Source organism: Glycine soja, chromosome 18 (genome assembly GCF_004193775.1).
Source record: "Glycine soja cultivar W05 chromosome 18, ASM419377v2, whole genome shotgun sequence".
Taxonomy (NCBI): domain Eukaryota; kingdom Viridiplantae; phylum Streptophyta; class Magnoliopsida; order Fabales; family Fabaceae; genus Glycine; species Glycine soja.
The window spans coordinates 21,872,341-21,887,186 of record NC_041019.1 but is presented as its reverse complement, the minus strand read 5'-3'; the positions used below and the strand labels follow the sequence as shown (position 1 = coordinate 21,887,186).

The 14,846-nt window shown below is 32.9% G+C and overlaps 1 protein-coding gene across 2 annotated transcripts; it reads left to right on the top strand.

The window, feature by feature from the left end:
* Nucleotides 1-6,518: 6,518 nt before the first annotated feature.
* Nucleotides 6,519-11,238, top strand: LOC114395203 (cysteine-rich receptor-like protein kinase 2). Of its 2 annotated transcripts, XM_028356918.1 has the most exons (8): nt 6,519-6,753; nt 8,002-8,824; nt 8,951-9,064; nt 9,293-9,432; nt 9,512-9,722; nt 9,846-10,080; nt 10,242-10,392; nt 10,492-11,238. In XM_028356918.1, exons 2-8 carry the CDS (start codon nt 8,068-8,070, stop codon nt 10,831-10,833), a joined length of 1,950 nt encoding a protein of 649 aa, XP_028212719.1. In that variant the 5' UTR covers nt 6,519-6,753; nt 8,002-8,067; the 3' UTR covers nt 10,834-11,238. The 2 variants fall into 2 exon arrangements, with proteins under 2 accessions (XP_028212719.1, XP_028212720.1); XM_028356919.1 differs by lacking the exon at nt 6,519-6,753 and having other exon boundaries at nt 6,778-8,824.
* Nucleotides 11,239-14,846: the final 3,608 nt, after the last annotated feature.

Below are 14,846 nucleotides of genomic sequence, written 5' to 3'. Positions count from 1 at the left end.
GATAAACCATCAAGTTCCACTAACTTTTCATAGGTTACAAGTATTATGTCACAACTACTTCTGACTCTTACAAATTAAACTCTACCCAAAGTTTGATCAACAAGATATGTGGTTGACGATTGCTTAGAGACTTAAACAGAATCGTCTTACAGATGCATAAACAAAATCAGTACTTAGTCCTTTTCTCTCAGGATGTTCAAGGTGTTTTGAGAGATTTTTCTAATCTTGTAAGAGTATATAGAGAATCATGTTGAAGGAGAAGAGTAATAAATATTTGCATGAGATCAACTTTTTTGGTCTTCAAAGCTTACGGTTTATATAGGTCTCGTCTTCAAGTATTTGTTGTCTCATAATGAGTAAATCTTCCTTTGATCTTCATCTGATAAAAAGGGTGGTTGGGTGCATTTAATGCACGTCCTTTCCTCATGCAGAGAAGATTTTGTTTAAGTCTTGCATGTATGAGAAATTATAGCAGGAAGTCATATCTTTGTGTCAAAGCATGTCATGCATAGCATAACTCTTTTGATAATGAAGATGGCATATCAAATCTTAACTTCATTTATTCTTCATAGGATTTGGCAGATCTTAAGAGAATGTTTCTGCAAACAGAATCTCAGACACAGAAATAAATGAAGTTTTAAAGATTATACCACATGCGACAGTAGATCATGTACCACATGCAGCAACAGATCATGACTTTATCTGCCTATTGTCTGAAAAACATCAGACACAAATGTTATAAAGATATCAACCACATACCACGCAGCAGTTTAGCTTTGTATTTGTTTGCATCTAATCAAAATAATTAAGGATCTTGATTCATCTTTAACACATAAATGTGCTTTTGACTCAACAGTCAATTTATGGTTTGAAACAAGGTTCTAAACAGTACCAAAAATTAATGGTCAAATAACTTCCATGGGGTTTAGAAAGAATAAAGGTATAAGTGTATATACCTTGAGGTCAGTGGGAGAAAATTTATCTTCGTGTCATATGTGATATATTGTTGACTTTGATGATTTTAGCATGTTGCACGAGAAAAAAGAGATGTTGATCGGATTCTTGATATGAAATACCTTGGTAATACTTCTTTTATAATTGAGATTGAGACTCATAAGGATAGATCACATTATGCACTAGGGTTGTCTTATACAGCTTACATCAATAGAGTCTTCGAGTGAATGATCAATATGAAGATTAGTAAACCCAAAGATGTCCAATAGTTAAAGGAGATAAATACAACAAGGATTAATGTCCTAAGAATGAGATTGAGTGAGCATAAATGAATGATAAACCTTTTGGAAGTGTTTTGGGTAGCCTTATATATACTTAGGTATGCACCAGGTCCGATGTCTCCTTCATAGTTGGCATTCTTGGTAGATACCATTCAAACTTTAATTTGGGAAAGATTGTTAGGTAGTTGCTAAGAAAGTGACGAGGTTCTTGTAAAGGACCAAAGAGTATATGTTTGTATATAAGAGAGTTGATAACTTGGAGATTATTAGGTACACAAATTGTGATACCCTGTAAAAGTAAGAAACAAACTCATGTTTCATCTTCTATTATGCAAGCAAAGTTCATTGCTTTCATTGTTTTTATTACTCATGTTGTTTGGTTTAGGAGTCTTGTGATAGGACCTCTCATTGTGGACTGTATTCCTTGGCCATTGAAAATTTTCGATGACATATAGTGTTCTATACAAGGAACAATAATACTTAGTGATTTTAAACTAATGGAGTTGAACAACTTAGTTGTTAGAAATCTTATGAAAATTGTCATAGATGTTTAGCATATAGACACAAACTCCGTGGTAATTGATCCCTTAACCCAGGGACTCAAACCCATGATTTCTTTTAAGAGACATGTAGATGATGTGGGCATTGTGAGTTCTTTTGATATGCTTGGTTAGTGGGCGCTTTAGATTTATGTTATTTCTTCTTTCATTTTTTTGGATCCTTATTTTGAATTTTGGGAATAATGTATTGATGACATTTTACATTTGATTTGATGAATAAATGATGAAATAGATCTCATTATGATACTTTTATATGTGTATATCAAATGTGAAATTATTAAAGCTTTGTGTCTTTGGGACCACTATGTTGGTGGTTGACAACATGTTGGACCTGAGGCATAATAATATTAAAGCTCGGTATCTTTGGGACCACTATGCCAGTGGTCAACACCATGTTGGAATTAAGGCATAATAATATTAAAGCTCATTGTCTTTGGGATCACTATGTTCGTGATCAATGTAACACCCTGATCAAATCACACTAGAATGAAAGGGATCCAGAGGTTGTGCATGTATGGGACTATACAGCTGAGGATGTCTTAAAGGAATTAATTGGTACTATCTATACTAATAAGATGCATCAACTTTTCGGTAGCCCATCACATAAGAACTCCATAGTTAAGTGTGTTTGACTCAAAGTAGTTATGAGATGGGATTTCTTCTGGGAAGTTTCCCAGAAAACATGTGAGTGAGGACAAAGCACACTGAAAAGTCTCACGTTGGTTTAAGGGATCACTCATTTATCCTGGAAGTAGGCAGAGTTGATTTTCGCGGTCTCTAAAATGGTTACCTAGAGAGGGTTCTGACCAACAAGGATGTTGATTGAAGTGCCACTACATGAAGTGTCATGGTGTGAGAGCCGTCGAAAAGTCAAAAATCAAGGATGTTACAATCAACACCATAATAGGAGCTAAAGCCTAATATTATTGAAGCTCGATGTCGTTAGGACTATTTGTGCCCCAATCGATGTTGTTTTGAAGCTAAGGCATGAAGGTTTTCTTAGTAAACCATGTAATTTCTCTAGATTTCAAGCACTTGAGGGAAATTAAACACTAACGAAGAAAATGGTGGTATGACATTGTAATCACATTGGCACGTCATTTTCTTGCTACACTCCACATTGATGACTAGTCAATGGAGTTGGTAATATTTGTACCCATGGAAAGTGTTGCCTCAATAAGGGATGCAATTACCACCATGATTTTGTGATACACGACTTTTGTTGGATGGGGTCTTAATTAGGTGTTGTTATTAGTCTGGGAGCCATCTTCAAAAATATTTTTAAAATCAAAGATACAAAATTAATTTTACCCAAGTGGGAGAATGTTGGAATTTTCCTATGAATTTTTGTGGGCTACAATTATTTGTAATATTTTGTTTTGTCAAAAAAAAGCTAATTTTATGATTTATTTGATGATACTTAAGCCCAGTATAATGTGATTAATTGTTTACGGGCTTTGGACACCTAATTTTGATCAGTGTGGAAAGCAGTGTAGGCCTAACCACTAGTCCATAATGGGAGGTGCTTATGGTTAATAAATATTGAGGCTAGGTCTCCTTTACCTTCATGTTATCAGTTGCTCTCTTGGGTTTGCCCCATTGAAAACTCTAAAATTTGAAGCATATGATAATGCAGAGAAAGACTTGGATTTTAGATTTCATGGTGAATCAAAGGTGATTCAAAGATGTTTTGATGATAACAATGATGATGACAAAGGTGATGACAAAAAGCTCAAAGATCAATCAAAGAACAACTCAAGTGAATCAAGAACAATTCAAGAGTTCAAGATAAGAATCAAGAAGAATTCAAGACTCAAGAAGAAAGTCTATAAACAAGAATCAAGATTCAAGGTTTAAGATCTCAAGAATCAAGATCAAGATTCAAGAATAAAGAGGAGACTCAATCAAGATAAGTATTAAAAGGTTTTTTCAAAACTTTGAATAGCACATGAGTTTTTGACAAAACATTTTACCAAAGAGTTTTTACTCTCTGGTAATCGATTACCATATTGTTGTAATCGATTACCAGTAGCAAAATGAGTTTGAAAAAGTTTTCAAACTGAATTTACAACGTTCTAATTATTTTCAAAAAGTTGTAATCGATTACAATGTTTTGGTAATCGATTACCAGTGATTGTTTCTGAATAAATCAAAAGATGTAACTCTTCAAAAGGTTTTTGACTTTTTCAAATTGGTTTTAAGTTTTTCTAAAAGTTATAACTCTTCTGAATGGTCTTCTTGACCAAACATGGAGAGTCTATAAAAGCAAGGCTTTGTTTTGCATTTCAAGTATCTTGAACACTTATTCATACAATCCTTTACAAGCCTTGAATCTCTTTGAACTTCTTCTTCTTCTTTGTACCAAAAGCTTTCTGAAGTTTTCTGGTTTTCCAAACCTTGAAAACTTGTGCTATTCATCTTTTCATTCTCTTCTCCCTTTGCCAAAAAGAATTCGCCAAGGACTAACCGCCTGAATTCTTTTTGTGTCTCTCTTCTCCCTTTTCCAAAAGAACGAAGGACTAACCGCCTGAATTCTTTTGTGTCTCCCTTCTCCCTTGTCAAAGAATTCAAAACAACACAGTCTGAGAATTCTTTTGATTCTTCCCATTCCCTAATACAAAAGTATTCAAAGGACTAACCGCCTGAGAATTCTTTTGTATCCCCATTCACAAAGTATCAAAGGTTTAACATCCTGAGATCTTTGTCTTAACACATTGGAGGGTACATCCTTTGTGGTACAAGTAGAGGGTACATCTACTTGGGTTTGACTGAGAACAAGAGAGGGTACATTTCTTGTGGATCAGTTCTAGTGGAGGGTACATCCACTAGGTTCAAAGAGAACAAGGGAGGGTACATCCCTTGTGGATCTTTGCTTGTAAAAGGATTTTTACAAGGTTGAAAGAAATCTCAAGGACCGCAGGTCGCTTGGGGACTGGATGTAGGCACGGGTTGTTGCCGAACCAGTATAAAAACTCTTGTATGTTTGTTTCCTTCTTCCCTACTCTTTTACTTTCCGCTGTGCATTTAATTTCCGTTTTTACTTTCTGTTAAGTTTCTCTTCTACTCCATATTCTCTTAACAACATAAGTAAAAGCCTTAGAAGAGTAATTTTTTAATTAGTAAAGGTTTAGGAATAATTAATTCAACCCCCCCCCCCTCCTTCTTAATTATTCTGAGGCCACTCGATCCAACATTGGACACCTAATTTTGATCAGTGTGGAAAACAGTGTAGGCCTAACCACTAGTCCATAATGGGAGGTGCTTATGGTTAATAAATATTGAGGCTAGGTCTCCTTTACCTTCATGTTATCAGTTGCTCTCTTGGGTTTGCCCCATTGAAAACTCTAAAATTTGAAGCATGTGATAATGCAAAGAAAGACTTGGCTTTTAGATTTCAAGAGATTGTGCTACGCACAGACAATTCTCGTCATCTTGATCATGTCTTCAACAAGTAAGTGCTAATTTGTGTTCTAAATTCATACAAGTCTGTTCTTGGTAAATTTATTTATCTTACATGAACATTAAAAACACACTAGGTGCAGATTTTGATTCAATTAGAACAAAAATGAAATCAATTTAGTTGTAGCCACAAGAACAAGATGCAATCGTAAGATGAAAAAAAATGACAGACACATAAATCTGAACAAATAAAATTTGATTTTTAAGGATTAAAAATGTTTTTCACACATGTAATATAGTCCAATTTGATTTTATTACCTAAACTTCACTCTTTTTTTGTTTTACCTAAAACTTTTGTATGCTTGATTTTAGTACTTAATGTTAGTCAAAGTTTGTTAAGTGATGATGTGATACTTCATTAGCTTGTCACATCATCACTTGATCGATGATGTGACACTCTGAGTCATGTCAATAATAGAACCAACACGTCAATGCTCAAATTGCTTGCAAGGTTTTCTTTTTATAGTAAAGGAGGCGGTCATGGCCATGGGACAGGGACCGAGAAGATTAAGGATGGGAGAGGCATGTCTCATGGGGAAAACATCATTTTGTGGATAATGTTATTGATAAACTCATAAATGCACAACAGAGTTTTGAGGAAGGATTAGTGTGGCTATTTCAAATGAGAGGTCCAAATCCCACAATGACGAACAATGTGGAGGACATCAATGGTGGCCTCGAAGAAATTATTTGGGGTTTTTTTTTTTAATATGGAATTGTGATTTGGATCCAAGATGGATTAGTGATTTAGGGTTCTAATTTGTGATTTGGATATGTTGTGTTTGTTTTCTTATTTCTTTTTGCTTGAAAGTTTGGTCTTCCATGGTAGTGGAAGTTCCGATTGATGTTGAAGCTCTAAATCGCAAGAAAAAAAATTGATATATTTTAAACGCTTTTAACCAAGCATTTTTTGTTGTTTTTTACCACCAAAAATTTAAAGCCACAAATATTTTAAAATAATTAAAAATAATTATCATCTAATCACGTATCGAAGATTTTAAATGACAAAGACAAAAAAAAATAGAGACAAACATTAAGAGTTAAGACTAGTCAACTTTTTTTAGAGAACTAAAATTAAAAACTTGAAAAATTCAAGAACTAAAACTATATCATTTTGGGGGGAAAAAAGGTAAATCAAAATAAAGTTCAATCCTTGTTTTCAATGGTCAAAGCCCGATGTAACCGCGTAGATGCACTATCTTTCTGACTCAAACACTTTGAGCAAAAATGTCAAGTTGTGCATCTGTTTTCAACTTCTTTTCAAGTTTCAACCAACATTCAAACGACCACATCATCTCTGCCATACTCGCTGTTTTGGTCCAAACTACCCCATTGAAAACTTCACGCGTAGATGCACACATCATTGGCTTTACTATTTTGACTTTCTTCTTTATTTGGTCCAAACTTATCTCATCTGTCACATGGAAACTGACATGTGAGATCTCGTGTAGAGCTTCATTGATCGAGTTCAGTTGGTACCTCCAATACACAAAACGCAGGTAAGAACTTCACTTCTTTAAATTCTTCACAAACTTCTACAACTTCGCAGAGTTTTGTCCACTTTGGTTTTTATTCGATAAGGAGGCTTGAACTTATATCAAGAACATGCTAAACACGTGAATAAACGTTATTGTTATTGATTCACCATACTTGGGTCATTCGCTGTCTTTAACGACATTTTTTATATAGTTATGATATGATGTTGTCTACTTGTGTTCAATGTTCATGCGTTCCCTCCCCTTCTTTTTCTCATTTTATTATTTTTTTCCCTAGAAAAAAAAACTGCCTTGTGAATGGGAAAGGATTCTAATGCAACACCGGCGTATTCTCTATAAGCTTTTTTAGTGTCCAAACGCGTTTTTCTTTAAATTTGATACCTCAAATGACCATGAGTCCCTGAAGAGCGCAAGGAGTCAAAGAAATGCTTTCCTCTACCTTTAGATATTGATTGTATTGTTTGCCAAAAGCAGAGTCTGGATTGGCATCCACATACACCTAATAGTTTACGTTTCTTTTACGAAATTATTCACTGTGCAAGTGTGAAACTAAACTGCCTCCAAGATTGGCTTTCTGAATAGTGGTGGCCAAAGGGCCGTTTCACAATAAATTATTTCATAGTCTAGAACACCACGTGTTTATGTTCTCAATCAATTTTCAAATGACACATTGTCCATATTTTTTCAATTTACACCAATTTTCACTTTACATATAATTAAGATTTTTAATTTACCGGACAAGATTTATAAAACTCATTCAAGTAGGACCATGGTGAACCAGAAGTGGTTAACACAATTGATTCGACACTCAAGTAAGTCTCTCAACTAAAGTATGAGGTTAGATCCCTAATTTGGATAGAGTTGCGACCACATACCTGGTTGCACCAAAAGGTGGAACCATGGTGGTTCTAACAATGTAATAATTTTTCTACTTCACTTCGTTTGGAACTTCAAGGAAGGAACACAAGAAAGTTGTGAGCCGACTTAGGTTCCTGCCTTTTCACACAACTTAAAATGTGTTCCTATCTTCAAGTGGCTTTTCCTCTTAAGGAATATAAAACTTTTGGCATCTCATAATTCATTGGGATTGGACGGAAAGGAATTGCTTAACTAATGTTGTTTCCAACATTAAGCATCAGCTTGGTCAAATATATTAAGTGCACTATTGATTTTGGTACAATGTTCTTCCAAAGTAAACGATATAATCATAAGCAACGTAGCCTACATGGTCTAAACACTCCTTTTCTGCAGATCCTAGTTGAGAAGCCCAACTATCATCAGTACCAGAGAAATTGATTCATATCCAATCATATCAAAATGGAGAAAACAATCCATCTTGTATATTTCAAATGCCTTGTTTTCCTTCTCATGAAGCAAGTAATAGTGATGGCAGAACCTAGAGCCAGGACTGTCAATATAACATGTAACAATAAGCTAGAGCACAACACCACCATCTTTGTTCCAAATTTTGTTGCAACCATGGAGAAGATCAGTGAACAGATGCGCAATACCGGTTATGGAACAGCAGTTGTAGGTACAGGAGGACCTGACACCAACTACGGGTTGGCTCAGTGCTATGGTGATCTCTCATTACTTGACTGTGTTTTATGTTATGCCGAGGCACGCACGGTTCTTCCCCAATGCTTCCCTTACAATGGCGGTCGCATATACCTTGATGGTTGCTTCATGAGGGCCGAAAACTATAGCTTCTATGATGAGTACATAGGGCCAGGAGACAAGGCTGTTTGTGGAAACACGACAAGGAAGAGCACAAGTTTTCAAGCAGCAGCAAAGAAGGCTGTTTTGAGCGCTGTTCAAGCTGCAGCAAACAATAAAGGGTATGCTAGGAAGGAGGTTTTTGTGGCAGGAACAACAAATGATGCAGCTTATGTTCTGGCTAATTGTTGGAGGAGCTTGGACACAAGGTCTTGTAGAGCTTGTCTTGAGAATGCATCTTCTTCGATATTGGGGTGCTTGCCCTGGTCAGAAGGGAGAGCATTGAACACTGGATGCTTCATGAGGTACTCAGACACAGATTTTCTTAACAAGGAACAGGAAAATGGAAGTTCAGGAGGTAAATGAATTGCATTTTTATTCTTCACTGTCATTGAGTGTTATGGTTATTTTGTAAGGATCCAGCTTTTAGCATTGTGAAAAATTTAGACCTAATAGTATGAGTTCATTTTGCTGACTTGTGCAGGTAATGTACTGGTGATAGTGGTTGCAGTAGTCAGTTCAGTGATTGTTTTGGTGGTTGGAATAGCTATTGTGGTTTATATCCGCAAACACAGATATATTCAAATGAAACGAAGAGGTAAATGACCATCTTATATATTTTAATGTAAAATGTCAGACACAGAAGTCATATGAGTCCTAGTTACAAAGCAGAATAACTTGGTAATTGTTTATACAATGTATTTATATCATAGTCTACATCTCATATTCCTCTCAGTCATATTTAATAAAATGTGGAACCATCATTGTATTATAGCACGAATTTTTTCGACAAGTTCCTTATCTCAATTGTCATTCTGCTTTCTAGGTTCAAATGATGCAGAAAAGTTAGCCAAGAGCCTTCACCACAATAGCTTGAACTTCAAGTATTCTACACTGGAGAAGGCTACTAATTCCTTTGATGAAGCTAATAAGCTTGGACAAGGAGGATTTGGAACCGTTTATAAAGTAATTTTTGCCTCTACAAACCTACATCCCCACCATATTTTGAATCTCAAAACGACTCTTAACAATTTTATTATTGCAGGGAGTTCTGGCTGATGGAAGAGAGATTGCTATTAAGAGATTATATTTCAACAACCGACATAGAGCAGCAGATTTCTTCAACGAAGTCAACATAATTAGCAGTGTGGAACACAAAAATCTAGTCAGACTCTTAGGATGCAGTTGTTCAGGACCTGAAAGCCTTCTTATATATGAATATCTACCTAACAGAAGTCTAGATCGCTTCATATTTGGTAATAACTCAACTCATGGAATAGACTGTCTCCTTTCAGATTTAAAAATCCCTTCATTTCATGGTTAGTCAAGACATTCCAACTTATTCATATTTTTTCTCAATCTTTGTATGCACATGTTAGATAAAAACAAGGGTAGAGAACTAAACTGGGACAAGAGATATGACATTATCATCGGAACAGCTGAAGGATTGGTTTACCTGCATGAAAACTCCAACATTAGGATAATCCACAGAGATATAAAAGCCAGCAACATCTTATTGGATGCAAAGCTTCGTGCTAAAATTGCTGATTTTGGTTTGGCCAGGTCCTTTCAAGAAGATAAGAGCCACATTAGTACAGCTATCGCTGGAACTTTGTAAGTATTTATTACCAATAATGCATTTTTTTGGCAACTAATAACATACCAGCATTGAACAAATTTTAGTACAAACCAAACTCTATTGCAGAAATGTAGTAATTACTATGTATTATATCTTGAAACAGTGGTATACTGATCTTTTGTTTTTGGACCTGCAGGGGTTATATGGCTCCAGAGTACCTAGCACACGGTCAGTTAACAGAAAAAGCTGACGTATATAGTTTTGGAGTGTTACTGCTAGAAATAATTACTGGAAGACTGAACAATAGAAGCAAAGCATCAGAATATTCGGACAGTCTAGTTACAATGGTAAGTTGCACAATATAAGTTAATTTGTTCTAATTGTTTTTCAACTAGTTAAGACAAATTTCATGGTGAATTGACTTGTCCTTTTCTTTCATCAATCAGACATGGAAGCATTTTCAGTCAGGGACTGCGGAACAATTAATCGATCCATGTCTAGTGGTGAATGACAACCATAGAAGCAATGTTAAGAATGAGATTTTGAGAGTGTTGCACATAGGACTTCTATGCACCCAAGAAATCCCTTCCTTAAGACCATCTATGTCAAAGGCACTAAAGATGCTAACAAAGAAGGAGGAGCACTTGGATTTGGAAGCTCCTTCCAATCCACCCTTCATAGATGAAAGTACCATGGAACTCCATGACCAAAATGATGACCCATTTTACCCTCTCAATGCAGAAGATTCATTGGCTACTATGTCTCATAGCTCATTTTATGCCAGGTAACCAAGAGAATACAGAGAAAAACACACACTATAGACTAGGGCTACAAACTGGTTTCACTTGTGCACGTCAAATAACTTGGCCAGGCTTATGCTTATGCCATGGAGGTCACTACCAGTGTATTTGAAATTTTGGATAATTATCATTTTAACTTCATGCCTACACACAAGGACAGCAGTTAAGCCAGATTTCCCATAAGGATAATGGGAAGCAAATGGTGCATAAATTACATCTCCGGATATGATTTGTCACTGAAGAAAAATTGAATGTATTACTAGTTTACTGTAACAAGCTACTATTTATCTGTGCTTTGATCTGTAAAACATGTTTTAATAGTAATGTGGTCAAGGTCAGATTTTTGTATGTATAAAAAAATATCTATTGCAAGAGACGAATCCCTTAATTGAAGATGAGTATATCAAGTAATTAGTCCTCGCTCTAAGAATACGTTGAACTAACTATGTTTTCCAATCTAACCACAAACCAAGGGTGAAAAACAAAAACAAACGCAGGGAATTAACTTCCGTTAATTTCATCTAACTTATCGTATAATTCAGACCTTGAATACCTACCCTCCTCGGAAGACCATGAATGAGTGAACACAACAATAACATGTTAAGGTAATCCAATTTTCTTTTTTGTTTTATATATACTTGTTACGGTGAGAAATGATAATTGTAAATATATAAAATTAAATTTCATTTAAATGATTAAGATTAATATAAAAATAAATGACTTTTTTAAGTAGTCATATATCATTACTAAAAGATTTTATTCTTTTTTATTCATACTAGAAGATTTAAAATCTTAAACATCAATGTTTTGGTTATATACAAGAGTGAGAAGATTTTTTTCTTTTTTTCATAAAATGACGTATAATATAATGGCCAAAATTTAAAGTGTGTTAGATAGGAAAAATTTAATTGATTAATTCAATTTTTTTTCTTTTTCCTTCTTATTAAGGATTTATTATATTTTTAGTCTTTAGAATTTAAAAAAAAAATTAGTCCTTAAACTTTTTTTGGTCACCATGGTTGTTGGTATAGAATATCCACTAATTTTGTTAATGACCAATGATAAATTTCCACTAAAAAAATCTTATTGATCACTTTTAGTGGAGTGTTTCCTTCCAACCACATTTTTTATATTTACAAATCTCAAATCTCAATATTTAGTCCCTAAACATTTTTGACTAATTTTAATTCGATAACTTTTTTTTCATTAGGCCCTTACTAAACACTAAAAGTAAGAGCGTTAAATAAAATAAAATAAAATAAAAGTAATAATGGAATAAAGATAAAGAATGGAACTTTATGATTAAAGTCAAGAAACTATAAAAAAATACTAAAAAATTTAGACAAGAAAAGATAATCAATCATTTTATTTTAATATAAAGGTTAAATTAATTTGTAGGTTCCTAAATTACTTGCCAATTTTTTATTAGGTCATTGAACTATTTTTTTATAATTGGGTTAGTAAAATTTCATTTATTTTTTAATTAAGTCTTTGTCGTTAATTGTTCTTAACCCCATTATTATAGAGACCTAATTAAAAAATAAATAGAAGTTCAAGAACTCAATTTATAAAATTGTTTAGGAACCTAATTAAAAAAGGGTAAATAATTATTTTTGTTCCTAAATATGTAGAGCAATGACAAATTCGTCTCCGAAAGATGAAAATTCAAATTTTAGTCCCCGAAAGTAAAAAAAGTACGACAAATCTATTTATCCATTAACTTTTGTTCATTACTATTAATGAAAGAGTTTACATGGCACATTCAGGAACAATTTGTCAACGCTCAACACATTCAATGACAAAAATGACTATTTACCCAAAATATAATTTAATCTTCATCTTCTTCCTTTTTTTAATCGTTGCAAGCATTATCTTACCCAAAATATGAGACTCAAACAAAAATGTACAGTCATTAAGTTAATCCTTAAAAAAAATGAGACTCAACTTGATTTTGTCACTACCTAATGTTGTCACAATAGAATTTGCATAGCAATAGACAGATTATGTTTATTAATCAATATTATACTTATTATTATATTTGTTATAACTTATGCTTACTTTCCTATTTTTTAAAGTGTTTATTGTGATGTCATGCTTGTAACGATTAAAAAAGGGAGAAGATCTTGATTAAATTATATTTTTGATAAATAGTCATTTATATCCCTAAACGTGTAGAGCGCTGAGAAATTCATACCTGAATATGTCACGTAAGTTCTTTCATTAACGGTAACTTATAAAAATTAACAAATGGATGAATTTGTCGCATTTTTTTCACTTTCGGGGACTAAAATTTGAATTTTTATCTTTCAGAAATGAATTTGTCAGCATTCTACACATTTAGGGATGAAAATGACATTTACCCTAAAAAAAATTAAATGCTTCAAGAACCTGCTGAATAATTTAAAAGTAAATTGAAAATTATTAATTATACACAAAATATCACTTAATTGAAAAATTTGTGTCTAAAGGAGTACTGCAATAAGTTTGTCCAAACATCACTAGTAAAGGAAAACTAAAAGCACAATAAGGATATTGATGCTTCCAGAGTTTGAGAATGTTGGTTAAAGAATCTACATAGGTTGAGAATACTAAGTTTAGAATCCACAAACATGAGAATACTAAACTGGAGAGTAGAGAATACTCAATGAACATTTGTAGAGTTGATAATACTAAATTTAGAAGTAGTCTACGTATGCTTGAGAAGAATAATGTAATAGATTGAATAGAATTCGAGAACTACTCAATAGATCCTTGAACTATTTATAATTTTTTAATTAAGTCCCTAAAAATAAATAAAAATTCAGAAACTCAAATAAAAAATAATTTAAAAATCTAAATAAAAATTGTCAAATAATTTAGGAACCTACCTATTATTTTAACCTAACATAAACCCACCTTGCCACTAACCTTGGCTGGTAAAGTGAAACGCAATATCCCCAATTGTTGGGCAGATCCAAGTGCCAATCATCCGTTGCATTCTTTGTTGTACATGGAAGATATGGAATCAAAGAGAAGTATAAAAAAATGCTTATGGATATGAAATGAAAACTACTTCTAATTGCGCGGTATATATATATTGTGTGTGGTTTGTTAACATACGTATTTTTATTTATTATTTTAGTATAAATGCATTACCAAATTATATAATTAAAAAAATATTTTAAAATATATTAATGATATAATTTTTTCTAACACATTCATACTAAAAATAATAAATAAATATAGGGATATTTCAAATGAGAAGAAATTTAAAATAAAAAATGAGAAGAATTGATTATAATCGTTAGATTATAATAAAAAAAAAATTGATGACAGTGATCAAAATCTCAATTTTTAATACATTACTTTTATTCATTACATTGGTTTAAAAAAGATATTTCATATCAATTGTAAAAACTTTTTAAATGAGTTGTTAACCAATTTTAAATGTTAACTTTTGGATTGGTTATTTAAGTAATTCATCCGAAAAGTTAAATTTTTAAATTTACTCTTTAAGTATCACGTCAATCTAAATAATAAATATTTAAATCAATAGAGAAAAGAAACATGATGTATATTAAAAATTGAGTTTTTAGTTTTCGCCATCAATTTTTTTAATTATAATCTAGAGATTAAAATTAATTCTTATCATTTTTTTCATTTTAAATTTCTTCTTATATGAAACATTTCGTCAGAGAAACACTTGAGTGGTACTTGTTGAGGTAAAAATAATAAAAAAAAAAGAAAAATTAAAATGATTTGATTGCCTGGAAAAGCATCAATTAATTAAAGCTCTATGGAATATAAAAATTCGAAAAGCATCCTACTCTAAAATTTACTGAGATTTGTTTGGGTGAAACCCTTGCAATGCAATGACAATTGACAAAGAGATTCAATAACAAGAAATTAGTAGTTGGCATTAAGCTATCTAATTAGTTAGATCTTGAATGCTTGATCCTTTTTTCTTTTAGTTAATTTTAAATGTAGAGGATACAAAAATGCGACTAATTCAGATACGTGGA